Genomic DNA, 17242 nt, shown 5'->3' with positions numbered 1-17242 from the left:
CCCCTACAGGTTCAAAATGGTCCTAGAGTGGCTTACATTGCATGACTCATGACATAAAATGTTGCTAGACTTTTCAAATACAGAAAAATACTGATTTAATCAACAAACCCAGAATGCCCACAGGCTTTTGTGATTAAGGTTGCCTTAAAAATGTGTCATTCAGTTATTGGATTGGTAAGGCAACTGAGTTAAATTTGTCCAATAAACTTGCTGCTAGAAATATCAAAGCTTTCTTATGATTCTAAGGTGACTTCAGCTAAATATATCTGTAAAGTGTGCTTGTCAAATAAAACAAAATATGTCAGAGGCAATAACCATAGATGACAGCATTCTTTGCCAGAGTCCAGCAACAAACAGCTTTTGAAACAAATGTGAAAGACAGACAATTACATATATGTTCTGCCATTATTAGCAGCTGTTTCATATCCAACTTGAGTAACTTAAATCAATTAAGTCAGTTTCTGTATACACAAAAATCCTTCAGAAAATCATTACTACTGCTAAATAACTGTACAGTTTTGACTAAGTCATTGGGATATAGATTAGCAACTTCTGCCACACAGGTTTGTGTAGGCTCATATAGTATGTGATAATGTAACAGGCCATCTCTGTCCGTCTAATAACCTCCTCCTCATCCTCCCCACCCCACCCCAATGCCCCCCACCCCACCCCAATGCCCCTCACTCTTGTAAACACCCTTGACCTTACCTTATCCTTTGCTGTCCTCCCCATCCTCCCCACCCCACCCCAATGCCCCCTCACTCTTGTAAACACCCTTGACCTTATCTTATCCTTAACCTTTGCTGTCCTCCCCATCCTCCCCGCCACACCCCAATGCCCCCTCACTCTTGTAAACACCCTTGACCTTATCTTATCCTTAACCTTTGCTGTCCTCCCAATCCTCCCCACCACACCCCAATGCCCCTCACTCTTGTAAACACCCTTGACCTTACCTTATCCTTTGCTGTCCTCCCCATCCTCCCCACCCCACCCCAATGCCCCCTCACTCTTGTAAACACCCTTGACCTTATCTTATCCTTAACCTTTGCTGTCCTCCCCATCCTCCCCACCACACCCCAATGCCCCCTCACTCTTGTAAACACCCTTGACCTTATCTTATCCTTAACCTTTGCTGTCCTCCCCATCCTCCCCGCCACACCCCAATGCCCCCTCACTCTTGTAAACACCCTTGACCTTACCTTATCCTTTGCTGTCCTCCCCATCCTCCCCACCCCACCCCAATGCCCCCTCACTCTTGTAAACACCCTTGACCTTATCTTATCCTTAACCTTTGCTGTCCTCCCCATCCTCCCCGCCACACCCCAATGCCCCCTCACTCTTGTAAACACCCTTGACCTTATCTTATCCTTAACCTTTGCTGTCCTCCCCATCCTCCCCGCCACACCCCAATGCCCCCTCACTCTTGTAAACACCCTTGACCTTATCTTATCCTTAACCTTTGCTGTCCTCCCCATCCTCCCCGCCACACCCCAATGCCCCCTCACTCTTGTAAACACCCTTGACCTTATCTTATCCTTAACCTTTGCTGTCCTCCCCATCCTCCCCGCCACACCCCAATGCCCCCTCACTCTTGTAAACACCCTTGACCTTATCTTATCCTTAACCTTTGCTGTCCTCCCCATCCTCCCCGCCACACCCCAATGCCCCCTCACTCTTGTAAACACCCTTGACCTTATCTTATCCTTAACCTTTGCTGTCCTCCCCATCCTCCCCGCCACACCCCAATGCCCCCTCACTCTTGTAAACACCCTTGACCTTATCTTATCCTTAACCTTTGCTGTCCTCCCCATCCTCCCCGCCACACCCCAATGCCCCCTCACTCTTGTAAACACCCTTGACCTTATCTTATCCTTAACCTTTGCTGTCCTCCCCATCCTCCCCGCCACACCCCAATGCCCCCTCACTCTTGTAAACACCCTTGACCTTACCTTATCCTTAACCTTTGCTGTCCTCCCCATCCTCCCCGCCACACCCCAATGCCCCCTCACTCTTGTAAACACCCTTGACCTTACCTTATCCTTAACCTTTGCTGTCCTCCCCATCCTCCCCACCCCACCCCAATGCCCCCTCACTCTTGTAAACACCCTTGACCTTATCTTATCCTTAACCTTTGCTGTCCTCCCCATCCTCCCCGCCACACCCCAATGCCCCCTCACTCTTGTAAACACCCTTGACCTTATCTTATCCTTAACCTTTGCTGTCCTCCCCATCCTCCCCGCCACACCCCAATGCCCCCTCACTCTTGTAAACACCCTTGACCTTATCTTATCCTTAACCTTTGCTGTCCTCCCCATCCTCCCCGCCACACCCCAATGCCCCCTCACTCTTGTAAACACCCTTGACCTTATCTTATCCTTAACCTTTGCTGTCCTCCCCATCCTCCCCGCCACACCCCAATGCCCCCTCACTCTTGTAAACACCCTTGACCTTATCTTATCCTTAACCTTTGCTGTCCTCCCCATCCTCCCCGCCACACCCCAATGCCCCCTCACTCTTGTAAACACCCTTGACCTTATCTTATCCTTAACCTTTGCTGTCCTCCCCATCCTCCCCGCCACACCCCAATGCCCCCTCACTCTTGTAAACACCCTTGACCTTATCTTATCCTTAACCTTTGCTGTCCTCCCCATCCTCCCCGCCACACCCCAATGCCCCCTCACTCTTGTAAACACCCTTGACCTTATCTTATCCTTAACCTTTGCTGTCCTCCCCATCCTCCCCACCACACCCCAATGCCCCTCACTCTTGTAAACACCCTTGACCTTATCTTATCCTTAACCTTTGCTGTCCTCCCCATCCTCCCCGCCACACCCCAATGCCCCCTCACTCTTGTAAACACCCTTGACCTTATCTTATCCTTAACCTTTGCTGTCCTCCCCATCCTCCCCACCCCACCCCAATGCCCCCTCACTCTTGTAAACACCCTTGACCTTATCCTTAACCTTTGCTGTCCTCCCCATCCTCCCCACCACACCCCAATGCCCCCTCACTCTTGTAAACACCCTTGACCTTATCTTATCCTTAACCTTTGCTGTCCTCCCCATCCTCCCCACCCCACCCCACCCCAATGCCCCCTCACTCTTGTAAACACCCTTGACCTTATCCTTAACCTTTGCTGTCCTCCCCATCCTCCCCACCACACCCCAATGCCCCCTCACTCTTGTAAACACCCTTGACCTTACCTTATCCTTAACCTTTGCTGTCCTCCCCATCCTCCCCGCCACACCCCAATGCCCCCTCACTCTTGTAAACACCCTTGACCTTATCTTATCCTTAACCTTTGCTGTCCTCCCCATCCTCCCCGCCACACCTCAATGCCCCCTCACTCTTGTAAACACCCTTGACCTTATCTTATCCTTAACCTTTGCTGTCCTCCCCATCCTCCCCGCCACACCCCAATGCCCCCTCACTCTTGTAAACACCCTTGACCTTATCTTATCCTTAACCTTTGCTGTCCTCCCCATCCTCCCCACCACACCCCAATGCCCCCTCACTCTTGTAAACACCCTTGACCTTATCTTATCCTTATCCTTTGCTGTCCTCCCCATCCTCCCCGCCACACCCCAATGCCCCCTCACTCTTGTAAACACCCTTGACCTTACCTTATCCTTTGCTGTCCTCCCCATCCTCCCCACCCCACCCCAATGCCCCCTCACTCTTGTAAACACCCTTGACCTTATCTTATCCTTAACCTTTGCTGTCCTCCCCATCCTCCCCGCCACACCCCAATGCCCCCTCACTCTTGTAAACACCCTTGACCTTATCTTATCCTTAACCTTTGCTGTCCTCCCCATCCTCCCCGCCACACCCCAATGCCCCCTCACTCTTGTAAACACCCTTGACCTTATCTTATCCTTAACCTTTGCTGTCCTCCCCATCCTCCCCGCCACACCCCAATGCCCCCTCACTCTTGTAAACACCCTTGACCTTATCTTATCCTTAACCTTTGCTGTCCTCCCCATCCTCCCCGCCACACCCCAATGCCCCCTCACTCTTGTAAACACCCTTGACCTTATCTTATCCTTAACCTTTGCTGTCCTCCCCATCCTCCCCGCCACACCCCAATGCCCCCTCACTCTTGTAAACACCCTTGACCTTATCTTATCCTTAACCTTTGCTGTCCTCCCCATCCTCCCCGCCACACCCCAATGCCCCCTCACTCTTGTAAACACCCTTGACCTTATCTTATCCTTAACCTTTGCTGTCCTCCCCATCCTCCCCGCCACACCCCAATGCCCCCTCACTCTTGTAAACACCCTTGACCTTATCTTATCCTTAACCTTTGCTGTCCTCCCCATCCTCCCCGCCACACCCCAATGCCCCCTCACTCTTGTAAACACCCTTGACCTTACCTTATCCTTAACCTTTGCTGTCCTCCCCATCCTCCCCGCCACACCCCAATGCCCCCTCACTCTTGTAAACACCCTTGACCTTACCTTATCCTTAACCTTTGCTGTCCTCCCCATCCTCCCCACCCCACCCCAATGCCCCCTCACTCTTGTAAACACCCTTGACCTTATCTTATCCTTAACCTTTGCTGTCCTCCCCATCCTCCCCGCCACACCCCAATGCCCCCTCACTCTTGTAAACACCCTTGACCTTATCTTATCCTTAACCTTTGCTGTCCTCCCCATCCTCCCCGCCACACCCCAATGCCCCCTCACTCTTGTAAACACCCTTGACCTTATCTTATCCTTAACCTTTGCTGTCCTCCCCATCCTCCCCGCCACACCCCAATGCCCCCTCACTCTTGTAAACACCCTTGACCTTATCTTATCCTTAACCTTTGCTGTCCTCCCCATCCTCCCCGCCACACCCCAATGCCCCCTCACTCTTGTAAACACCCTTGACCTTATCTTATCCTTAACCTTTGCTGTCCTCCCCATCCTCCCCGCCACACCCCAATGCCCCCTCACTCTTGTAAACACCCTTGACCTTATCTTATCCTTAACCTTTGCTGTCCTCCCCATCCTCCCCGCCACACCCCAATGCCCCCTCACTCTTGTAAACACCCTTGACCTTATCTTATCCTTAACCTTTGCTGTCCTCCCCATCCTCCCCGCCACACCCCAATGCCCCCTCACTCTTGTAAACACCCTTGACCTTATCTTATCCTTAACCTTTGCTGTCCTCCCCATCCTCCCCACCACACCCCAATGCCCCTCACTCTTGTAAACACCCTTGACCTTATCTTATCCTTAACCTTTGCTGTCCTCCCCATCCTCCCCGCCACACCCCAATGCCCCCTCACTCTTGTAAACACCCTTGACCTTATCTTATCCTTAACCTTTGCTGTCCTCCCCATCCTCCCCACCACACCCCAATGCCCCCTCACTCTTGTAAACACCCTTGACCTTATCTTATCCTTAACCTTTGCTGTCCTCCCCATCCTCCCCGCCACACCCCAATGCCCCCTCACTCTTGTAAACACCCTTGACCTTATCTTATCCTTAACCTTTGCTGTCCTCCCCATCCTCCCCACCCCACCCCAATGCCCCCTCACTCTTGTAAACACCCTTGACCTTATCTTATCCTTAACCTTTGCTGTCCTCCCCATCCTCCCCACCACACCCCAATGCCCCCTCACTCTTGTAAACACCCTTGACCTTATCTTATCCTTAACCTTTGCTGTCCTCCCCATCCTCCCCGCCACACCCCAATGCCCCTCACTCTTGTAAACACCCTTGACCTTATCTTATCCTTAACCTTTGCTGTCCTCCCCATCCTCCCCGCCACACCCCAATGCCCCTCACTCTTGTAAACACCCTTGACCTTATCTTATCCTTAACCTTTGCTGTCCTCCCCATCCTCCCCACCCCACCCCAATGCCCCCTCACTCTTGTAAACACCCTTGACCTTATCTTATCCTTAACCGTTGCTGTCCTCCCCATCCTCCCCGCCACACCTCAATGCCCCCTCACTCTTGTAAACACCCTTGACCTTATCTTATCCTTAACCTTTGCTGTCCTCCCCATCCTCCCCGCCACACCCCAATGCCCCCTCACTCTTGTAAACACCCTTGACCTTATCTTATCCTTAACCTTTGCTGTCCTCCCCATCCTCCCCACCACACCCCAATGCCCCCTCACTCTTGTAAACACCCTTGACCTTATCTTATCCTTAACCTTTGCTGTCCTCCCCATCCTCCCCGCCACACCCCAATGCCCCCTCACTCTTGTAAACACCCTTGACCTTATCTTATCCTTAACCTTTGCTGTCCTCCCCATCCTCCCCACCCCACCCCAATGCCCCCTCACTCTTGTAAACACCCTTGACCTTATCTTATCCTTATCCTTTGCTGTCCTCCCCATCCTCCCCGCCACACCCCAATGCCATCTCACTCTTGTAAACACCCTTGACCTTATCTTATCCTTAACCTTTGCTGTCCTCCCCATCCTCCCCGCCACACCCCAATGCCCCCTCACTCTTGTAAACACCCTTGACCTTACCTTATCCTTATCCTTTGCTGTCCTCCCCATCCTCCCCGCCACACCCCAATGCCCCCTCACTCTTGTAAACACCCTTGACCTTACCTTATCCTTAACCTTTGCTGTCCTCCCCATCCTCACCACCCAACCCCAATGCGCCCTCACTCTTGTAAACACCCTTGACCTTACCTTATCCTTAACCTTTGCTGTCCTCCCCATCCTCCCCACCCAACCCCAATGCCTCCTCACTCTTGTTAACACCCTTGACCTTACCTTATCTTTAACCTTTGCAGTCTTTTTAGCTTCTCCCTCATCTTGCAGTTTCAAAGCCAGAGCTGCATTAACCTTTGGCAATTTCTGAGAAAGTATAAGATGAGGAAAAGTTAGCAATGCATAACCAAAAAAAAAAAAACCCAAAAAAAACCATAAACCAAAACCCCAAAAACAATGATTGATTGATTGTAATAAAAACACATATAGCAATCCCTACAAAGATAATTTAATCTTTAAATTATGTGTGGTAACATAGAGGTGTGCAAATGTAGAAATAGCTAATACAGAGGGAAGAATAGCATGACATATTGTAATGGGATAACACCATCTCAACATTATTGTGTCAGTACCTATTGTAAAAGGGCACCGATGTGTGATATCACTAAGAATTGGGTTGATGGATGAGGAGAGGAAAGGAGGGAGGGGGTGGGGGGGGGAGAGGAAGACAGAGCAAAACCCTTCATGTGCAAATGATTCATATTATACTCTCAATTTGGACATCTAAAGATATGGTCCTAAATTTAAATACTTTAATTAGAGAGTGGAGTGGGTGAGGGATGGAAGGGGGAAGGGTGAGGAAAGGGGGATATGGTTGCCTTGACTTATATTACCATCAATGACCACAAAGGGTTGAATACTTTATTTCATCAAGTGAACCTGAAATATTTAGTTACTACTGTTTACTTTCACAATTCAAAGTTTGGGGTATTTATTAATAAATTTTATTATTAACAAATTATATGCAACAACACCAAATTGTGAATGTTCAAAATTGAAGATGAGTTGCCATCGTTAATTACTTGAAGTGGAACGTGATTGGTCGAGCTAGTGAGTTTTCTTTTGGATGGTATTTTGGTATTGATATTGTATCAGTGTTTTCTCTAAAACCAACACAAAAAGCCGTTATTAAACAGCTTTCAGAGTTAAGTTGCTATATTGCAGTAATTTCACCAGACGCAGACCAGACCAGAAAATGGTTAATATTGATCAAGCCAAGACATATACCCAGACATTGTCATTCAATGAACATCTGTTAGTGGGTGTCTATTGATTCCACAGAATTTCTATTATGTCCAGATGCAGGGCACCTTTATTCAACTGGAACCTTAATTAACCGATTCCAGAAATGCAAAATGAAAGTTTTAAGCTTTCTCATCTTTGTTTGAGACAACCATTAACAAATCAAGACTTTGAATGTGCTTGTTCATGTATTCTGGAATCAAACATTATCGAAACATTAATACACAAGTGGATGCAAACGGCCTCTTTTTTGCTACTGACTTAAATAATTAGAAGATTTTTTTCTGATATCACTTTGCATTCAAGTTTCACTGATTTACCTTAAGTTTCTTGACCCTGTTGGACCTAGCTTCTTCAATCTTCTTCTGAATTAAGTTTTTCTTGTAGTTATCGTAAGCGAATGGATCTGCGATGGACTTTGCTTTGTGGTAGAGCCTGATATCCATAAAGTAACCGTGCATGTATGCTCGTAGTAAACTGGAGCCAATCAAATGGCCCAGTCCTGTGGAAAGTTCAAAAAAGAGAGAGTTAAAGACCGTGATTTCGCTGTAATAACGATGAATTTAGCCTTGGGATACACTAGAACCACTCAAATGGATCATTGTTTGCATAGATATGCAGGGGCGTAGCCAGTATGTAGCACTGTAGGCCCGGGCTTACACTTTTTTGTCCAAGTTATCTTTTTTTTAAAACACCCATAATTCAAATCCATAAGATTGCATCATATGGCAATCGTCGCATAGCTCTCGCCTTCTCTTATTAGGCTAACTTAAACATTTACTAGCTACAGTTGTATCAAAGGCAATTACTGGCTATAGTTGTATCAAAGACATTTCTGGCCTATCTTTGTATCTACATTCTACAAGTATCAGAAGCTGAAAAGTAAGAATACTCTGTACATGTACCTTGCTTATTTTAAATACATGTATTATTGAATTACGTACTATTTTAACTCATTTGTTTTTTGGGTTTAAAAGTGATATTGAATGAGGTGTCTCAAGTTAGCAAGAGGCCAGGGAACCAGAATGAACACTCGAGAAGGGCCGTTTCCGGCCATCTGGGAGGTTTGTAAAACCAAAAATGTTCTTGCACACTCCGCGCCAACCGATGGCGGCGCTCCGTTCAGATAGTAGTGCCTACAGTACAACTTTGAAAATCCTGGCTACGCCCCTGATATGGTTAACAATGAGAGTGGTAAGGTCCTGATGGCCATGAAATAACAAATGAATGTAGGCTTGGAATACACTAGAACCACTCAAAATGGCTCAGTCCTGTGTAGATATGGTTTGAAAGGACAGAATTCAGTCAAAGATAGTTCTATTTGAGGCATTAAATTGTATCTTCTTGCAGGACCAATCCCACCAATGGCCTAAGCCAAGCCTCCTACAATGGAGTTACAACTGACGTTAAGTATGATGTGACTTCCCTCACATACAAATACATTATCCCTCAATACTCAATATTGTGCCAAGTAAAGTTACCATTCAGGCTAATCATGTCTGTAGTTGGTAATGTAAGTTTTACCATATTGTTCTGTACCATCATCCTTGACTGCATTAATGCTGTGTACAGAGGGGAACAACAAGGACAAGCCCCCTCCCCCATCCCTCATTCCTTAATAGAACACTCAAACACGTTGTTTGTGTCTGTAATACCTTGATGGGATACAGGGATATTTTGTATTGAAACTGTTATTTGTTTGTTGCCAAAAACCAATGGTTTTCATTATCTCCAGTTTATCAGCTAAATTTGGATCTAAATATGCAAATGTTTATGACTTTGAATGCTCAAAAATTCTTATCACATAAAATGTATCATGGATACTTCACAGAGATCTTTGGTTCAATAACCTGTGAATTGATTCACCAATAGGCAACACCCTGATTGGTGGAAGTATAAATGTATAAGTCCTACTTACCTAACCCATCCAGCTCTGATTTGGTGACAAATTTGTAATCGTCGTAGACCTCCGACTGAGGATTCTCCTCCAATTCTTCCGTCAAATTATCCAGAAAGGAGCACCACTTGGGAGCTGGACCCAGAGACTAGAAGAGAGAACAATAATATCAAATCTCAACACACTTTTTCTCTTTCCGTAAAATATATAAAATTAAGCAATTTTCAATCAAATCAATCTTGTCAGGGTATACACTGAAGGAAGAAAACATACTTCAATTTTCTCTGTTAACATTTCATCCAGCACTGTTTGGTGCAATGCATATTTTATCACTTAATTAGTTGTTGTAATAGTAACCGGTACTTCCTGAAGGTACAGTAGTTGGTTCACCCCTGCCTTGTATGTTTCCTTCCAACATCACCTCTAATCACACACACTAGGATAGTAATGACCCACTGCCAATCAAATGTAAATATGAACAGCAGCACAGTTTCATACCCAAATCATGTAGACTAATAGGTAAATCATGATTAGTGTCAAAAGCATGCAAACTCAGTTGGCAGTATTTCATTTCAGTGCAACAGGTAATGTTGCAGTTACAGCAGGTTTGTACCTGCTCCAAAGCAGGGCAAGAAAAAACAAATCATGGTTAATATTTCTTTAAGTGTGACAGGCAATACTGAAGTTGCAGGCATGTTGTACCTGCTCCTCAATAGGGTTGCAATAACTTGTTGCACCTGACTAGACTGATCTCCCCTACCCCCCCTCCCCAATCCCTACTAGGGGTACCAGCCTGTACTTACTGGAGTGAAGTATATAGACATCTTGGGGGCTTCATTGGCCATCAATACTAATCCTGAGTTTGGTACCACACACACATCATTGATGTCTGCATCAGGTTCTATCGTTACAAAAGGTTTTCCCTGTTAAAAAAAACACAAAAGGAGAAGAAAAAAACAACAGAGTGAAGAAGGTTGGAAACTAATTTCACGAGTGTTCTTATTATATCTTACATTGACAATGGTTAACAAACTTGAAATAGTATTTCTACATGTACCAATACTCAGAATTGATAGGATTGAAAGAAGGTGGGAAAGTTGAAATATATTCGCTTGACATAAATAATTTGCAGCTTTGGTAAATAGCCTGGATATTGCTCTTTACGTTGTGTTTGTTTTCATATGTTCATTTCGATTAGGAACCTGACAGTAATTGGGCATACATCAGGTTTTAACAGAAACTCTCCCCCCCAACAAAAAACACACACCAAAACACCCATAGCTGCTTACTGTTTTCTCATTCCACATTTTGAGTCCTTTTTTGTCAGCCGATAGCACCAAGTCCATGTCTGCTTTGTAGTGGATACTCTTGATTGGTAACTGGTTGCGATGATCCTTGACCAAGATGGGCTTATCCGATCGGATATCGTACAGCAAAATCTGCAAATTTACGTGCAAATATGAAAGTCACAAAGATTTAATTGATGCGTTCAGCCATTAAAAGATATTACCATAACAACAGAATTGGGGAAATGATTAGAATACGGATAACGGTAAGAACGTTAAATGGTACGAACACTGAACCATTTAATAGAAACTGTGGGGTTGACCATTGCTATGGTCAAGCAGCACATGAAGATGAGTTTGTTTTTAAAGTGATGTCTAGAATCTGGGCTGATGCATAATTTACACAAGATATGAAAAGCAAAAGTAGTCTGAGGTAGTTTGCATCCAGGACCGATTCATTGTTTTTGTTGTCCGAAATGATCTCCAATGTTCTAAGACAATCCTCAATGAGAAGAACATTGTAAGAAATAGAAGTTTATCAAACCAAAAATCAGTCCAACCAATAACTTTACCAAGAGATCGTCCATATTGATGATATACTGTAACTTTCCATACATTCTCCTGACAGACGGATATCATGATATCAGCTATATTATATCAGCTATATGTAAGTATATGGGTTTATTTACCTACAGTACTGGAACCTTGAAAACTGTCACAACAGTAGACAAGATGAAATGCAATTAACTGAGCACTACAAATAGCCTTTATTCGAGTTTCTCTAAGTCCTTACCTGTCCTGTGGATGTTCCTACAGCAAAATGTAAGGCATCTTTGAATTTAAAGGCTGTCACTGATGGCACTCTCAGAATCCTGAAAATAAGACCACAATGTTAGGAACAGAAATTATAGTAGAAAATACACCCAGTAGATAGGGATTACAACAATATTTACAGAAATGATAGAAAATACAGCGAGTAGCCAAGGATTACAACAAAAATTAACAGAAATCATAGAAAATACACCAAGTAGCCAGGGATTACAACAACATTAACACAAAGATTGGCTGAAATGGATTCTAGAAATATTCAGATTTTCTATTTTGGTGTGTGTGTGTGCTAAGGGTTAAGTGATGATGCCTGCCCTATGGAAACAAATAAATTATTTTAATGATGAGAATAGAATTCAGCTCCATTTTGCCCTCCCCCTCTCCCTTAAATAACAGATATTGTTGCCATGGTAACACAGTCCAACTTACTCTGTTTGTCCATTGACACTGCTGAGTGCACAGTCCAGTTCTCCAACTTGATCTCTAGTCCTTGGATCCCAGCAGATAACTTTACCCTCTGCTGTACCTGCTGCTAGCAGATGGTGTGCTGGGTTCATGTCACAACAGTTCATGGCACTAGGACACAAACAGACAAGAAGATTTAATGAAACAACACTAAAAACATACAGTGTCTTGCTAATGTATGTATGCATGTATTTTAGATCCTCCTGCAAGCAGTGAATTCGTGAAGAAGCCTCATTGGCTAATCAAAGCTGCAAGCTGACCGAGGTCAATCTCTTACATTCATATTTATGAATATTATGAATTCTCAGTTGCCAACAACTCTGTAACTGGACGACATACATTAATCTTGCAGTAACTCTAACAGGGGACCTTATGATTGGAAGGCACCAGTGTTGTAACAGTGGGGTGTATGGCAAAAATCCAGGCCTAGAAGTTAAGGCTCTTTACTGGACTAAAAGCCAGTGGATTTTTCTGTTTTTCCAGTAGAATGAAGAAGGCACTTGCATGTTGCTGCCAGTAGATATTAAGAATATGAACATATGAAGGGTCGGGTAAAAACCATTCGTCAAACAATGAGCATCAGTTCAGTAGCTAACATACTGTATAGGCTGCATTACCTATTGCTTATTATCAGCAAACATTATTGGGCTGATCTCATAAGCCAGTGTACAGTAAGTATTGTGTGCTGTAATTCAGGGAAATACTTGATATTAGCCAGTTGTGGAAATGTTAGCTGAAAGCTATTATACTGTATTCATGTTAAACTCAGTAAGTACTAGGCCCTTATAGCCTGGGAAGACATTTCACTATCGTTAAGGCGATAGGTATTCCTCTCGACAGGTTTTTGCTGATCAAACCATTAATGACTTGTACAGACTTTTAATCAGTGATTCATATCATGCCTTGATTGCATGATAAGAACTCCCTGATGTGATCAGAGTGCAATTGCTCAATCCCTGAGGAAGGCCAAAACTAGAACATGGAAACAGTTTCTCAAAGTAAAAGAAGGGAGACTTATATAAGGCTAACCTGTAGTAGTAAATGTCTGCAGTGCAAGTTATTTTTTCCCAAAAAAGAAACAAAATACTCTCTTTTTTTCTTCATTTTAGATAAAAACCAAACGAGAAGAAGATATAGAATCATTCACAAGCTTGGAACAGACAAAATGACAAATTATCAATCTTCTGACCAACCGATCATTGACTGACAATTCCAACTCAATAACAACAAAAAAGCCATCTTTAAGCAGGTCTAAGCAGGTCCATCTTTAAGCATCCTTAAGCATTATAAACTTTCTTCTCGAGACCTTCTTGTGCGTGCTGCTGTTCCACCTCTAACTTCTAACCCTACACCCATTCAGCATGGTACTTTCAAATGTGATCGTACTTCGAGATGCATCGTCTGCAGCCACCACATTGTTGAATCAAATGCCATCACCAGCCACAGCATGCAACTCACACACAACACTAAGGGTCACATCACTTGCACTACACCAACGTCATCTATCTGATCTCCTGTAGAGTTTGCGGCATCCAGTTTGTTGGCGAAACCAAAACCACCCTCAAGAAGCGATTCTATGGTCACAGATCCACAGTCAACACCATGAAGACTGAGACCTTAGTTGGAGAACATTTTAACCTTCCCAACCATACCATTAACGACATGTCCCTACAGGGGATTGAATCCTTAGGTAGCCGTCCTGACCTAGTACGAATCAGCAGAGAGAGACTGTGGATGCAACGCCTTCGCACCATTCACCCTTATGGGTTGAACATTCAGGAAGGACATGACTAACTTTTCTTCTGCCCCCCACTCCTTGTTCCCTCCCCCGTCCCCCTTCACTCATCCTCTCACAGCTCTCTTCCCCTCCTTTTTTTCTCCACACCTTTCTGTCTTTGTCTATTTCCAGTTTACTCCCTACCCTGTTCCTTTAATCCTCTCTTTGTCCCTCCACTGACTTTATCTCCTACCTCTCCTCTTCCCCTGTTGCTTTCTTCTCTCCATCCCTTGTCTACTTATAATCCCCTTACATCTATCTCATTGTGTTCACCGTGCTCATTAACCTGTCTGTATTCTGTGTGTGTTTTTGTCCCTTCTGTTACTGTAACTTGTCAGTTAGCCTCTGAAGAAGATCCTGCTAGGATCGAAACGTCAGGCCAACTTACTTTTATACATTATAAACTTTGACAGAATTTCAGCCACAAAGACCAGAGTGACTGGAACATGCTGTGACAGTTAAGCTCATAAAGTAGCCTAAATTGCCCAAAACTCAGCACATTTGTTGTGCATGATAACCTCATTCAAAATCTATTGAATCTTTTTCAAAAAAGCTCTTTTTTTCTCTCCAAGATATACACAATTTGAAGTTTTGATAAATCTGTGAAACTCATTAAATATGTGCAAACTATGACGTGGAGTGTTGCATTCATCAATATTTCTTATCTTAGGCCTTAATAAGTTAACCTCTAATTACAAGCCCACATGTATCATTCTCTGTAGATGGTCATACGATACCCATTTGATAAACGTACATTGCTTTGGTCGTGAAAGGTTTCAGGAATCTTCCTTGCTCCAGGTTGAATCTATATATCTCCGGACTGGGAAATCAAAGAAATAAAAATGACAAATATTATAAAGCAAATTTTAATAGAAATTTATAGTAGTAGTTGAAAAATCCATTACTGAGTGACAAATTATAATATGAGAGCAAATAAAAGAAAGATGAAGAAGATAATCCCCACAAATGAAAAATTTGATTGTTTTCTATCTGTTTTATATATAGAGTGAAAGACAGTGAGTGATAAGTAGCTGTCTTAGGGAGGTTAATCCAAAGCACAGTAATTCCGATCCTTTTCTTGTCAGAAACACAACAGTTGGCTTTCAAGTATGACACATGAAAAGTGACATGTGCTACATAATGCCCTGTGCCATTTTAAGATATGACTCATATTACCACATGATACATAATCCACAGAGTCAATGTATATATTATATATTTATACATTGATCTCAGGAAATTTAAGTTTACAACATCGCACCTGTCAAATTTTATGTGGACTTTTTGTTTAAGGTCATATAAAAAGTGATGCAAAAAAACTTAAAACTAGTTGTAAGTTAGTTGAAACTTGATGGAAACTGACAACCATGTACAGTACCCCACATTGATGCTCTGATATCAAGAAGAAAAAAACTTAACAAAATTGTGTAAAAAATGTCATAATTAAAATAATAATAATAATAATAATAATCATAATAATAATGAAATAAAAATAATAAAAATGATAATAATAATGATGATTAATCATGATGATAACGATGATAATGGAAATAATATTGATAATTAATGATTATTTTTATTAAATGTGGTGAGTATAGTATGCAAATATGGAAATGCATATATGCATACCATTTTCAAAGGCAGTATATGCCTCTCTATTTGACGTGGAAACTGGCCAGTTCAAAAGTATTTTCCTGAAGGGTTTGACCCTCAAAGTTATTCCCATTAATTGAGGAAACTAAAAAGTCTGATGGGGGAGGGAGGGTGGGGGCATATGCTTTGAGGGTGGCAGTAAAATGATCATTTAACTTTTAACACAAAGTGACCATTGGTTAACTTTCATAACTAGCATTTTATAGCTGTTTTTAGGCTAGCTTAAATTCCAGCTGATTGAGGAAAAAGAATTAGCCAGAGTATTTACCTTGTCCCAACAAAGAACAGATCACATGATGGGTCATGATAGGCAAGATCTCGACCCACCCTGGGAATTCTTAGACGGTGATGCACGCCAAATCGGGTGTGGAACTCGACGTAACGGTCACACTGCATGAATACAACCTGAAAGCATAATAGGTCAGAGTTAAGTAGAAAACATACAGTAAATAAATGTTACCATTGACCACACGCACAACCTCAACCTGAAAGCATAATAGGTCAGAGTTAAGTAGAACACATACAGTAAATAAATGTTACTGTTGACCACACGCACAACCTGAAAGCATAATAGGTCAGAGTTAAGTAGAACACATACAGTAAATAAATGTTACCGTTGACCACACGCACAACCTGAAAGTAATATAACAGGTAAGAGTTAAGTAGAAGACATACAGTAAATAAATGTCACACTGCATGAACACAACCTGAAAGCATGATAGGAAATCTTGAGTTAAGTAGAACACATACAGTAAATAAATGTTACCGTTGACCACACACAACCTGAAAGTAATATAACAGGTAAGAGTTAAGTAGAAGACATACAGTAAATAAATGTCACACTGCATGAACACAACCTGAAAGCATGAAAGGAAATCTTGAGTTAAGTAGAACACATACAGTAAATAAATGTTACCGTTGACCACACACACAACCCAATGACAATCACAGATTAAATGGTGACATATATTGTAAGCTTCCCTCTGAGTGTTGGTATTCGATGGGTAACGTTGGGTCTTTTAGTTTCTTTGCATGGCTTACCTTTGAGTAGTCCTCTGAAAGGATGCGCAACTTCACGACTATGGAAACAAGGAAATGAAGAGAGACTGAATTCCAAAGAGAAAAACAGATTGTTGTCGGCATTTATCTCTTAACTCCCCTTCTCCTGAACTAACAATCCCTCTTACCGCTCCCACCCAACCCCAACCCAACCACATCATATCTTCTCTTTGACTTACTACCACCATGGATACCTCATTTTGTGAACTTCCTAAACTAAACCTAACATCAATTGTTATTTCACAAACTATCAAACAATCTGTTCTGTTTGCAAGGTACTTTGCTATATACAAATTACTGTTTGTTCTGAACCAGCTTTTTGTGTTTGGTTTGCACTTTTAACATTTCTCAGCTCAAAGTTTGCAAGTGAGGAAACTTGGACATTCTCCATGATTAATTTTTCTTTCACCAAAGATGAAGGCTGTTGAGCAAGCTAGGTAACGATTGCATTTGGTTCTAAACAATCCGTCGCCCAGATACATTTTATATCGGTTCTGCTCAAATGTAAATACAATTTTGGACTTTCGCTGCATCT

General features: G+C 43.1%; 1 protein-coding gene across 2 annotated transcripts in view; it reads right to left on the bottom strand.

Annotated features, from left to right (window-relative positions):
* LOC139974194 (nucleolar protein 10-like) overlaps positions 1-17242 on the bottom strand; it is a 28294-nt gene that overhangs the window by 6341 nt on the left and 4711 nt on the right. For both annotated transcript variants that reach the window (XM_071981158.1, XM_071981159.1), the window contains exons 5-14: positions 16690-16727; positions 15917-16053; positions 14750-14815; positions 12183-12329; positions 11719-11797; positions 10929-11078; positions 10443-10562; positions 9661-9787; positions 8063-8244; positions 6723-6806 (exon numbers count right to left, since the gene is read on the bottom strand). In XM_071981158.1, the coding sequence (XP_071837259.1) occupies positions 6723-6806; positions 8063-8244; positions 9661-9787; positions 10443-10562; positions 10929-11078; positions 11719-11797; positions 12183-12329; positions 14750-14815; positions 15917-16053; positions 16690-16727 (1130 nt within the window). The remainder of the gene's footprint in view (positions 1-6722; positions 6807-8062; positions 8245-9660; positions 9788-10442; positions 10563-10928; positions 11079-11718; positions 11798-12182; positions 12330-14749; positions 14816-15916; positions 16054-16689; positions 16728-17242) is intronic.

The sequence above is a fragment of the Apostichopus japonicus genome, chromosome 9 (genome assembly GCF_037975245.1).
Source record: "Apostichopus japonicus isolate 1M-3 chromosome 9, ASM3797524v1, whole genome shotgun sequence".
NCBI lineage: Eukaryota > Metazoa > Echinodermata > Holothuroidea > Aspidochirotida > Stichopodidae > Apostichopus > Apostichopus japonicus.
Note: the sequence above shows the minus strand (reverse complement) of the source record. Positions and strands in the feature narration are given on the sequence as shown.